The sequence below is a fragment of the Budorcas taxicolor genome, chromosome 15 (assembly GCF_023091745.1).
Source record: "Budorcas taxicolor isolate Tak-1 chromosome 15, Takin1.1, whole genome shotgun sequence".
Taxonomy (NCBI): Eukaryota; Metazoa; Chordata; class Mammalia; order Artiodactyla; family Bovidae; genus Budorcas; species Budorcas taxicolor.
This window is the reverse complement of record NC_068924.1, coordinates 13926529-13939535: the sequence shown is the minus strand read 5'-3', so window position 1 is coordinate 13939535 and position 13007 is coordinate 13926529. Positions and strand designations below refer to the sequence as shown.

The window sequence follows — 13007 nt, the reverse complement described above, 5'->3', positions numbered from 1 at the left end:
ACTCTGCCTAAAGGTCTTCCTCCATTCCAGGTCCCAGGCTCTTCAATCATCTACTAGCAAAAATTCTGAATAGTTTGGTTGATATCATCCAGGTTCTATATTCAGATATAAAACCAAAGTTCCCTTCCCTTACTTGTTTTCAAGCAGGTTTCTATACTCAGACTGAATGTAGATACCCACATTCCAATTTAGTAAGATATTAGCAGCACAAAAAAAAACTGGGATTAAGAATAATTTCAAGACTATTCATTTTGTTTTCATCTAGTTCAGGTCAGGTCAGTTCAGTTCAGTCGCTCAGTCGTGTCCGACTCTTTGCGACCCCATGAATCGCAGCACGCCAGGCCTCCCTGTTCATCACCATCTCCTGGAGTTCACTCAGACTCATCTAGAAAGAATTCCAAATAGCTTCATTAAACTGCATCCCGTAAAAATGAGCACAGGACTACAATGCCCTTACAGAACATGAACAAGTAGAACATTACAAATCTGGTCCAAAATTAGAAACCCACCTTCTTAAACAAATGTGTCAGAACCTAAGCTTTTTGTTTTTCCTTAGTGAATACTTTTACAGCAAATAGATATTCATAATCATTCTGTTAAACACAAGAGTTTTCCAAAAGTACTGTAGCAGTGGCCCTACAAACATTTGAGTTTACTGATAATGGTCTTACTTTATGGGAAAAGTTGTATTTAAACTGATCAAAATTTCCCAATCACCCTCTTCCATGCCCTCTTATATCCATTCTATGCTGTATTTACTCCTATACCACAGAAGAGTAATCAGGAGACAATGTGCCTGTCACTTGGTTGACAGCTCAGTTCAGTTCAGTTGCTCAGTCGTGTCCGACTCTTTGCGACCCCATGAAACGCAGCACGCCAGGCCTCCCTGTCCATCACCAACTCCTGGAGGTCACACAGACTCACATCCATCGAGTCAGTGATGCCATCCAGCCATCTCATCCTTGGTTGTCCCCTTCTCCTCCTGCCCCCAATCCCTCCCAACATCAGAGTCTTTTAGAATGAGTCAACTCTTCACATGAGGTGGCCAAAACTGGAGTTGGCTTTAGCATCATTCCTTCCAAAGAAACCCCAGGGCTGATCTCCTTCAGAATGGACTGGTTGGATCTCCTTGCAGACCAAGGGAATCTCAAGAGTGTTCTCCAATACCACAGTTCAAAAGCATCAATTCTTCAGCGCTCAGCTTTCTTCACAGTCCAACTCTCACATCCGTAAATGACCACTGGAAAAACCACAGCCTTGACTAGACGGACCTTAGTCAGCAAAGTAATGTCTCTGCTTTTGAATATGCTATCTAGGTTGGTCATAACTTTCCTTCCAAGGAGTAAGCGCCTTTTAATTTCATGGCTGCAGTCACCATCTGCAGTGATTTTGGAGCCCAAAAACATAAAGTCTGACACTGTTTCCATTGTTTCCCCATCTACTTCCCATGAAGTGATGGGACCGGATGCCATGATCTTCATTTTCTAAATGTTGAGCTTTAAGCCAACTTTTTCACTCTCCACTTTCACTTTCATCAAGAGGCTTTTGAGTTCCTCTTCACTTTCTGCCATAAGGGTGGTGTCATCTGCATATCTGAGATTACTGGTATTTCTCCCGGCAATCTTGATTCCAGCTTGTGCTTCTTCCAGTCCAGCATTTCTCATGATGTACTCTGCATAGGAGTTAAATAAGCAGGGTGACAATAGACAGCCTTGACGTACTCCTTTTCCTCTTTGGAACCAGTCTGCTGTTCCATGTCCAGTTCTAACTGTTGCTTCCTGACCTGCATACAGATTTCTCCAGAGGCAGGTCAGGTGGGCTGGTATTCCCATCTCTTTCAGAACTTTCCACAGTTTCTTGTGATCCACACAAAGGCTTTGGCTTAGTCAATAAAGCAGAAATTGATGTTTTTCTGAAACTCTCTTGCTTTTTCAATAATCCAGTGGATGTTGGCAATTTGATCTCTGGTTCCTCTGCCTTTTCTAAAACCAGCTTGAACATCAGGGAGTTCATGGTTCATATATTGCTGAAGCCTGGCTTGGAGAATTTTGAGCATTACTTTACTAGCATGTGAGATGAGTGCAATTGTGCGGTAGTTTGAGCATTCTTTGGCATTGCCTTTCTTTGGGATTGGAATGAAAACTGACCTTTTCCAGTCCTGTGGCCACTGCTGAGTTTTCCAAATTTGCTGGCATATTGAGTGCAGCACTTTCACAGCATCATCTTTCAGGATTTGAAATAGCTCCACTGGAATTCCACCACTTTCACTAGCTTTGTTCGTAGTGATGCTTTCTAAGGACACTTGACTTCACATTCCAGAATGTCTGGCTCTAGATGAGTGATCACACCATCGTGATTATCCAGGTCATGAAAATCTTTTTTGTACAGTTCTTCTGTGTATTCTTGCCACCTCTTCTTAATATCTTCTGCTTCTGTTAGGTCCATACCATATCTGTATTACGCTCTTAAAGGCCTTCCAATGATAATGGAAAAGCATACAAGTAATTACTAAGGCATTAGTTTCAATACTAGATTGATAAAACTTCTAAGATTGTCATAAGAAAGGATCTTTAAAGTTATGAATGTGGTGTTGTATCCTGCTTGAAGACATGTTTCTCCTTCTTGAGAACCTTCTGACTAATCTTGTTATTTGAAAATGTACATTATGGGAGGGGGTCTGGTAAGATCTTTCTATTGTTAGTTCTAATTCCATTATCTTAAAATGTAAACCAAGGGAGTGGGTCTGATAAGACCTTTACAACTTTGAGACATTCTTCTGATTTACTGTAACAGCCAACTGAAAAGGTATATAGCTCCCTTTCCTAAGACTAGCAAGGGGGCACTCTCTCTATCCCTCTTCTGATGTCTATGTCAGAAGCTTTCCCTGTCCCTTTTTATACTTTAAAAAAACTGCTACACAGAAGCTTTTCAGTGATCAAGCCTGGTCCCAAAGAAAAATCTTCAGAGATCACAAATCTAACATTGTTCACTGTAAGTGATAAGTATCAATGCATTTATAGAATGAGTTAGATAATAAAATACAGAAGGTCTACCAAACGAAGTCTTCCCCACTACTGTTTCAGAAGCAGAAAAATTATGAAAACTAAAAATAGGAAAGAGGTAAATACATCATAATCAGTTCTGTCACTACGAAGTACTACAAGTCTTAACTGCTCAGAGCCTTATGTTTCTAATTTTAAAATTAAATTCACAACAGATCACCTTTTTATTACTGCTAAATGTTGTTTTATCCTACTAGAATGATGCTTCTAGCATGAAATCCATTTGATATTTTGGAAACCAATTTCTAAACACTGGCTCTATTTAATAGAAAGCTTTCCAAACCAAAAAAAAGAAAAAACTGCATACATATTACAACATTTACCTTGCACACAGTTTCCAGTCCATAAGAATTTTCACCACGACTAGAAGCACCACCAATTTTTTCTACTCTGCTTATAACACCAAGAGAAGCATCTAAAACAAATGGGGGATCCTAAAAGACGGGAAAAAAAAAACATTAAAACCGAGCAGTTAATACTGTATAACTGTACCTGAGAAAAATACTTATTTAACTAAAAATGATTAAAAATGAACAAACAACACACAGATGTACACACACACAAAAAAAATCTAATCAAGCAAGTCTTACCCGTTCCATGCTTTTGAAATATAACCTGTAATTTGTAACAGTCAGAGTTCCTCGTACAGCACCAGTGAATGGACATATATAAGTTACATCTTTGGCTGAAAAGAAAAAGAGCCCACAATTTACTCTCTATTGTACACTATTAAAAACTGCACTCCGATCTTTCACAAATAACATTTAACAGCATTCTGACCACTAGTTTAAATTATGCTTGAAAATCACGGAATCAGTGATTCCAAGAGACCTCGGGAACTAAATCCAAGCTTCCAACCACGCACTACAATCTGGGGAGGGAAAGCAGAATAAGTGGAAAGGACTAAAGAAACAGAGGGACATCCTTTACTCTGGACAGACACAGGGAAACAAAGGCAGACACCCTCCCTGATGGACAGAACAGGCATGGCAGTTGGAGCAGTGAGTGGAGGAGGGGCGGTAATGGTGGGAACAGCCATCAGTGTTTCAAGTCACTATCCCCCCATCATTTAATCACAGCTCCGAGATCTTCTTCCCCAGTCTACTGGTCTTCTTCTGACCGTAGTCTAGTTTGTCAACATTCCTCTGAACATACAATACCTAAAACATAATACCAGTAACTCCTGATCTGATTATATTTATGGGGAAAATACTGTAGAGAAAATAAAATGTATATGAACTATGATTTCTTAGAAAAATATACTAGCATAATAAGAGGATATTATGTACCTGATTAAGAAACAGATGTCAAACTTTGTAGAGAAATAATCACATTGTTAAATTAAATGTTAAATGAGGAATCTATACAGTATTATTTCTTTTTAAAACATGCATTAATTAAGCAGGATAACTTGACTACCACTAGCTCAAAGTATGGAGAAGGCAATGGCACCCCACTCCAGTACTCTTGCCTGGAAAATCCCATGGACAGAGGAGCCTGGAAGGCTGCAGTCCATGGGGTTGCTGAGGGCTGGACACGACTGAGCGACTTCACTTTCACTTTCATACATTGGAGAAGGAAATGGCAACCCACTTCAGTGTTCTTGCCTGCAGAATCCCAGGGACAGGGAAGCCTAGTGGGCTGCCGTCTCTGGGGTCGCACAGAGTCAGACACGACTGAAGCAACTTAGCAGCAGCAGCAGCAGCAGCTCAAAGTAATACTTAATATGGTAGCGTTCATATGCCCAATACAAAGGTTTTTCTATTTTAAAATATTCATAAATCCCTGTTATGTCATCATTGCAGCAAATCAGCAGATAAAGGAGTACCTTGATTGTTCCAAGAAACTAAGGCACAATTAGAAGCAAAAAACTTCTAAGAACCTTTCAAGGGGCTTCTGGGAAAACTCAGGAACATGAAATATGCTTAATAAAGCATGCAACTTCCTGAGTTTGCTTTCTATTCCTCACTGTGAAGGACTGACTGCTTAGTATGGCATTTGAAATGAGACTGATCTTGTAACATACATTTCTAACCTTCAAAATGGCTCCCTTGGGAATATACAAGTATGAGTTACATTTTTTTTAATCACTGTTTCCAATGCATTTCCAATGTTTCATTTAGAGGGAAGATATTAAAATTAAATAAACCCATCATTAAAGAAAGATACATAAACTTGACTTGCATTCAATTTCTTGCCCTTATGAATTTTTACCTCAATTGGGAAAGCTTTATTCAGTGTTACTATTCCTGGATTCTTTCTAGAGCCAATTTTCTTCACTCACACAAGAAAATCAATCTTATTATTCTGTACTCTTCTACAGGATATGTCCCTCTTAGTCCCAGTCCAAAGTTTTTGCTACAACTTCCTCTTTATTATAAAACCATGAAATAATGCGCTTCCAAAATTAAAAGTACTCTACTAAACACAAGAGCTTATAGCTATGTTACTATTATCATCATTAGGCTCTGCTTTGCTCTGTCCCTTTTATCTTTTTCCTCAGGCTGGTAGCAACTAGGTCACTCTGAAGAGAGAATTTATGCCTAGCAGGGCTTGTATGAATTAGAAGAAAGACTGTGACTAGGAACCTTATCAGAGCAAATGACAATAAAACCACCACTGACAGAATTTATAAAGTACTTTTCACCTGAGTACCTGCCTTAACCTTCAAAATCACCTTTAAACATTAAGACCTCTAACTATCTACAATTTTCAGATGAGAACACCAGGGTTCACAGAAGTAAAACAAATCGCCTAATGCTTCAGAACCAGTAACTGCTAAGATTAGGACTTGAGTGCAGTTTCCATGACTGCAAACTCAAACCTCCTTCCAGAGCATCATGCAAATGGCTTCCCTGGTGGCTCAGATGATCAAGAATCTGCCTGTAACACAGGAGACCCTGGGTTCACTTCCTGGGTCTCCTGCATCAGGAAGAATCCCTTCCCCTGAAGAAGAGACTGACAATCCACTCCAGTGTTCTTGCCTGGAAAATTTCATGGACAGAGGATCTTGGCGGGTTACAGTCCATTGGGCCACCAAGAGTTGGACACAACTGAGTGACTAACTCAATTGTGTCGCTTTTAAGCCACTTTTAAGCCACTCAGGTAACACGGTCTGTCTCCTGTGTTAAAGGGTGAAATACTGCAGTTGGGGCCATCACTACTGCTGATGTGCCCAGGCCAGTACCTTTCAACTATTGCTGCTACTGTTAAAACATTCTGTAGATGTCTCTAACACCACTGTGACTTTTTAAAAAATATCTAAACTGCAAATTTACATTAGGCCAACTAGGAACATTAGTTGGCCTAATGTAAATGAATTTTTTTTAATGAATTTTTTATATGAACTAATTTTCTATATGAATTAATACACTCAAGGGTATTCTAGCCTCATGCTTCCCTGGTGGCTCAGACGGTAAGCATCGGTCTGCAATGTGGGAGACCTAGGTTCAATCTCTGGGTTGGGAAGATCCCCTGGAGAAGGAAATGGCAGCCCACTCCAGTACTCTTGCCTGGAAAATCCCATGGGCGCAGGAGCCAGGTAGGCTACAGTCCATGGGGTCGCAAAGAGTCGGACATGACTGAGCGACTTCACTTTCACTTTTCACACTTTATATTACATTCAATTTTTTGAATAATCAAGTCTATCTGATTATTTGAATCAGAGTATTTATTTAATATATTAGGTATTTCTCTAAATTTTGCAATACTAATACTGCCAGATGCCGAAAGAGCTTAAATTACTGATCTTCTCAAATTCTCCCTAAGCTCACAAAGAATCCATAATAGTTTCTATGGGATAGACGAAAACACCTGATAATACATATCTATAAGGGTGAAAAGTATATGCACATAAATATAATGTACGAGAGCACACAATCTGTGCAGAGAGGCATAAAAACACACTCTAAGCAATATAAAGAAGGAAAGTGCACTAAGCTATGGGATGAGAGAGGGTTCAAGGAACACAGGCATGAGAGCTGTGCCCCAATGGTTAGTACCCTTTAGATGGGTGGAGATGCTAACACAGCATCCAGTGAAGAGAAGAACCTAAAACACAGACGTGGGAAAGTAAAGCAAGTATTCGCACAAAGTATACAGTCTGGATTGCTCTAATTTACACTGTATCACATTCTCCTCATTCCTTCTTAAGTTCCTCCTCATTGGTTCTTCTTCTACCATATAATTGTAAAATGCCTACCAAAGCTATGTTCTTGGCCCTGTTTTTAATCCATACACTCTGAGTTATTTTCATACTTTCATTTTCAACCAATATCCATATGCTGATGATTCCAAAATATGACTTCTAACCTGATCTCTCTCCTAAACTCCTAAAAGTTTCTCATAGGTACCTGAAATTCAACATACATACTATACCAAGGGCTCATGAAAATTGAGAGAAAAAGGTAACACTCCATAAATTTTTGGAGATTGCTCCTCTGGATCTGGTAACTGACTGAATGTCAAAGCTCAGAAAAATAGAGCAGCTGAAGATGACTCCCAGATTTCTGCCTTGAGTGAATGGACAACCAGTGTTAATGTTAACTGACGGAAAGAAGAAAAGGAATAAATTTAGAAATAAAGGTGATGACTTCAGTTTTGGATATGTTGGGTCTAAGAGTATCTATAGAATACCCATGGCCATGTGTCTAAGATGCCGGCATCATTTATCTGTATTAGGACAGAGGTTCACATTAGAAGCAACAAATTTTGGAGTCATCAGTAAATACATGGTAGGCAAAGCTACTAACTTAGATATCATCAACCAAAAAGAACAAATGAGAGAGGAATGGGAAAGAAGCCAAGGATGAAGTCCTAAATGGAGTGCTGCTATCTAAAAAAGATGATAACAAAAGAGACTGAGTGATAATGTGAAACTCTTTTATAAGGTCATTTATCATAGTGGAAACAGCATATGCTTTTAGGCTCACAAGAGGGAAAAAAACTGTCACAGTGCTAGATATAACTTTACTAGCCAGGCAGTCTTCCTATGCCTTAGTTTCTTCATCTGCAAAATGCGATCAGCATCTTTCTCAGGTCATTGTGAGGATGATTAAATCAGACGGTAAGCACTCAGTAATGATAATTATCATTATTATATAGTATCAAGTAGGAATAATACATAACACCTTACTGAGTAAGTAGCTCAGGAGAACTTAGGATACCTGAAGTGAGGAGGGGGGAAAAAGGAATGGGCAAGTATTCAACCAAGAGTTACAAGTAACAAGAGAGAAATGCCAAACATGAAGGAACTAAATGTGCCATAGGCAACAACAACACAGAGGACAGGTCCCCTTTGGCCTGCTTATTTTTACACAAATAAATGACCCTTGGCTTAAGACTTCCCCAGTGGCTCAGATGGTAAAGAATCCACCCATATTGCAGGAGGTGCAAGAGATGTGGGTTCAATGCCCAGGTCAGGAAGATTCCCTGGAGAAGGGAGTGGCAACCCACTCCAGTATAGTAGCCTGTGGGCTACAGTCCATGGGGTTGCAAACAGTCGGACACAACTGAGTGACTATCACTTTCAAGTTCTTTTTAAAATTATGATTGATGATAAAATGAAAGGTGACTAAGAAATCATTTACTGTATTCACCTACACATTACTTTATTTCTCAAAAGCTATGAGTATTTTAACAGCTGTATAATATTCCATTGTGTATGTGTGTGTGTGTGTGTGTGTATGCTGCTGCTAAGTCGCTTCAGTTGTGTCAGACTCTGTGCGACCCCGTAGATGGCAGCCCACCAGGCTCCGCCGTCCCTGGGATTCTCCAGGCAAGGACACTGGAGTGGGTTGCCATTTCCTTCTCCAATATGTGTGTATACCACATCTTTTTCTCAATCATCTTACACTATTTCTTTAGAGTTCTTTGGTGAATACAAGCATACAACCCTTTCATTTTTTAAATAACATGTACTTGCTGTACTATACAGTTAAGTTACAGGTATATTTTAAAGGTAGTATTCCGTTCATTGTTATTATAAAATAATGGTTATATCCCCTGTGTTGTACAATACATCCTTGTAGCTTATTTTATACCCAGTAGCATGTATGTCTTAATCTCCTGCCCCTACACTGCCCCTCCCTCTTCCCTCTCCCTACTGGCAACCACTGGTTTGCTCTCTATACTTGTGATGAGTCTACTTTTGTTGTTACATTCACTAGTTTGCTCTACTTTTCAGATCCCACATATAAGTGATATCATACAGCACTTGTCTCTCTCTAACTGACTTCGTCTAGCATAATGACCTCTAAGTTCATCCACGTTGCTATAAATGGCAAAATTTCATCCTTTTTTATGGCTGAGTTGTATTCCATGTCATACACACACAAACATTCCCATATATACACACAAACACTCCACATGTTCTTTATCTAATCATCTACTGACGAACACTTAGTTCACTTCCATATCTTGGCAACTGTAAATAATGCTATGAACACTGGGGTGTGTGTCTCTCTCTTAATTAAGGCTTTTCTCCCCCCAGATATACACCCAGGAGTGGAACTGCTGGATCATATGGTTATTCTGTATATATTTCATCTTCTTTATCCATTCTTCTGTTAATGAATATCTAAAAAGGAATGAAATCTTGCCATTTGTGAGAATATGAACAGACCTGGAGGATATTATATTTAATATGTCATATAGAAAGACAAGCGTCACTATTTCCACTTATATGTAGAATCAAAAACCAAAAAAAAGGAATAAATATAACAAAACAGAACAGACTCAGATGCAGAGAACAAAGTAGGGGTTATTAGAGGGTAGAGGGGTGGGGAAAGGAGCAAAACAGGTAAGGGGGATTAAGAAGTACAAACTACCAGTTGCAAAATAAACAACTTACAAGGATGTAATATGCAGCACAAGGAATATAGTCAATATTTTATAATAACTATGTATGCTGTTTAATCTTCAAAAATATCAAATTACTATGCTGAACACCTAAACTAATACTGTAAGTCAACTATACTTTGATAAATAAATATCTTAAAAATAAAAAAGCTATGGGTATTTTGTATATTATCACACAAATGTAACAAAGTTAAAGCATAAGGACAAAAAAATAACTTGAAAGTGTGTTTCCAGTCCATACAATAAGTTAATACTTAGTTACTTAGGTTGGATAAAGAAAGGCACTGACATGCAAAGGACTCACTTTGCAATGTAGATGAAATATATTTATCCAAAAATTGACAAATTTATTCAGAGGAAGAAAAATAAAGAAGTAAAAAAAGAATGTGTTACAAGAAAAATTACTTGTACAAAGTGACAATTCAATTTTTTATCTATTCAACCTACTATCTAACTGCAGTAATTCAAAATAATAAAATTTACTGTGATGGAATTCCACAACAGTTTTTAAAATAAGTCACCTTCTTTCAAACCAGAAAAGCAGCAAAATATAACTCAATGGCATGTTTCCATTAGTCAAAATCCAAACACAGTCAATAGGTCTAGATCAAGAACACACTGGAGGCTGGGAAGGCTGTCAGGAACGAGTCTGTCAAATAGGAGGTGTCTGCACAGTGAGCCTGTTCTTTGTACACTGGAAACACTGAATAGTCTGTACAGTCACAGAGGAGGAAATTTGACAAAAAATACCATTACAGACCCATGTCTTTAATATTTTCTCCTGGAAGCAAGGGCGGTTCTTCCATTTCTGCTAATTTGTTAGATTCCCTCAGGACCTGGATTGGAAAAGAGAGGAGAGGGCAAGAAAAGAAACAATTTTTTATTCAAAGGCTAATTTTTAACTTAAATTTCAACTGAGTATGCTTGGTCTTATTTAAAGTAACAGCATTATATCACATATACTATTATATGTGATTATAAAGACTGTAATGTTGGCATGTATAACACATGAAGCTGCTATTTTTCTACAAAACATTTACCAAGTGCCTACTTTGTAGAAGGTACTATACAAAACACTTTATTTTTTTTACTGACTCCTACAATGGCCCTATAAGGAAAGGTATCATTATTCTCATTTCCTAGATAAGGAAAAACAAGCCAGAAGCAACAATTATCTTATACAAAATCCTACAGCTAAAAAGCATCAGAACCTAGATTTGAATTATAGTTTTGGTGGACTACAAAGCTCATTTTCTTTCCCTTCAGCCATATCCAAGTGCCTTATTGCATTAAGACTTACATAAAATCAAACTTTTATGTAGATTTAATGTTTAGAGGATCTGGAAATGATGTTGATCAAGAGTCTTGTTGAAAAAGAAATATTTAATAAAATAAAGATCAACAACACTTACTGAGTAGTTTCCTTATGAAGGGTGTTACACTGGATTCCAAGAATGTAAAGATACAGAATCATGGTTTTCTAATGGACAACCCACAGAACACAGGTACACACACACAAGTGCATGCATGAGCACATGCAACTGTTTTATGCCAAGTATACCCCACGACCTTTCAATAGCCTTAACTTTCACCTCTTTCACTGCCAAACAATAACCTTCACTGTCTCCAATTCTTTACCTTCCATCAATTCCTCAACCTTCTGCAACCTGGCTTTGCCACCTAACCCAACTTTTTGCAGGGAACCTGCTTTCTCCCCAATAGAAAGTGAAAGTGAAGTCGGTCAGTTCTGTCTGACTCTTTTGCGACCCCATGCACTGTAGCCCACCAGGCTCCTCCATCCATGGGATTTTCCAGGCAAGAGGACCGGAGTGGGGTGCCATTTCCTTCTCTAGGGGATCTTCCCAACCAAGGGATCGAACCCAGGTCTCCCACATTCCAGGCAGAGGCTTTACCGTCTGAGCCACCAGGGAAGCCCTTTCTCCCCAATAACCTCATTATTAAAGACAATGGACATTTCTCAGTCTTTATTTCTATTTCCTAGCTACATCTGATACTACCCGCACTTACCTGCTCCTTGAGAGCACACTCTCCTGGCTAATGCTTCCTTCTCTGGCCACTCTTTTTCAATGACCTTTCTATTCCCTTTTCTTAACCTTACTTATTCCTCAGAGGTTTGTCCCATTTCTCATTTTACTCATTTCCTGTTGATTTCATACTATGACCTTACCTCACTTCAATCTATATCGTTAGCCAATATTTTTCTTGGACTCCAGTTCCACACATCCAATTGCTTAATGTCCCTCTCCTTCTATATGTTCCACACTTTGAAGTCAAGAGATCTCAAATCGATCTGTGTTCCATACTGAGCAAGAGGCACTACTAGCCATTTGATTGTCAAAGTCAATTTCGTAGGAGGTGGGCGAGCAGTGGTCTCTATGAGCAGACTCAGACCTTCTACTTCAACCTTGATTTGTTTCATTAGACTGAGAACCAAAACAACTAGAAAAAAGATTCTCAATTTTTTTTTTTTTGTTATATAGCGTTTGACTTTTCTTTCCTTCCATCCAAAAAGTAGACTGAGAGTCCTCAAAAGAAGGTAAAAAGGAAGAAAACACAAGGTACTACAACTGCCTTACAGGTCACCTTCCACAGGTCATCGAAACTAGGTCAGAGGTCTGCAGGCATGAGCCCCTCTCTGGCACTTACCCAGACTGTGGGAAGAGACACCACAGTGCACACATTTTTGAATTCCCAACAAAAATAAAATACGAGACACACACATAATATTTAACTATCTTTTAACAGTAAAAAAGTAAAAAGAAAGTCAAAATTGGTTTTAATAATATATTTTACTTAATCCAACAACTCAAAAACAGTCATTTCAAGATATAATAAGTATTTTAAAGTAAAAGATACTTTATATTCTTTTACTCATATTAAGCCTTCTACATCCAGAGTATGTTTTAGAGGAGCCCCTCTCCTCCCTACCAGACTGTGGGAAGAGACACCACAGTGCACACATTTTTGAATTCCCAACAAAAATAAAATACGAGGCACACACATAATTTTTAACTGTCTTTTAACAGTAAATAAGTAAAAAGAAAGTCAAAATTGGTTTTAATAATA

At 38.5% G+C, this 13007-nt stretch overlaps 1 protein-coding gene across 3 annotated transcripts in view; it reads right to left on the bottom strand.

Moving 5' to 3' along the window:
- MTMR2 (myotubularin related protein 2) overlaps positions 1–13007 on the bottom strand; it is a 113450-nt gene that overhangs the window by 35896 nt on the left and 64547 nt on the right. For 2 of the 3 annotated variants that reach the window (XM_052652419.1, XM_052652418.1), the window contains 3 exons: positions 10681–10756; positions 3653–3747; positions 3386–3496 (listed from right to left, as the gene is read on the bottom strand). In XM_052652419.1, the coding sequence (XP_052508379.1) occupies positions 3386–3496; positions 3653–3747; positions 10681–10726 (252 nt within the window). In that variant the 5' untranslated portion in view covers positions 10727–10756. The remainder of the gene's footprint in view (positions 1–3385; positions 3497–3652; positions 3748–10680; positions 10757–13007) is intronic. The other variant, XM_052652420.1, reaches the window with a different exon arrangement.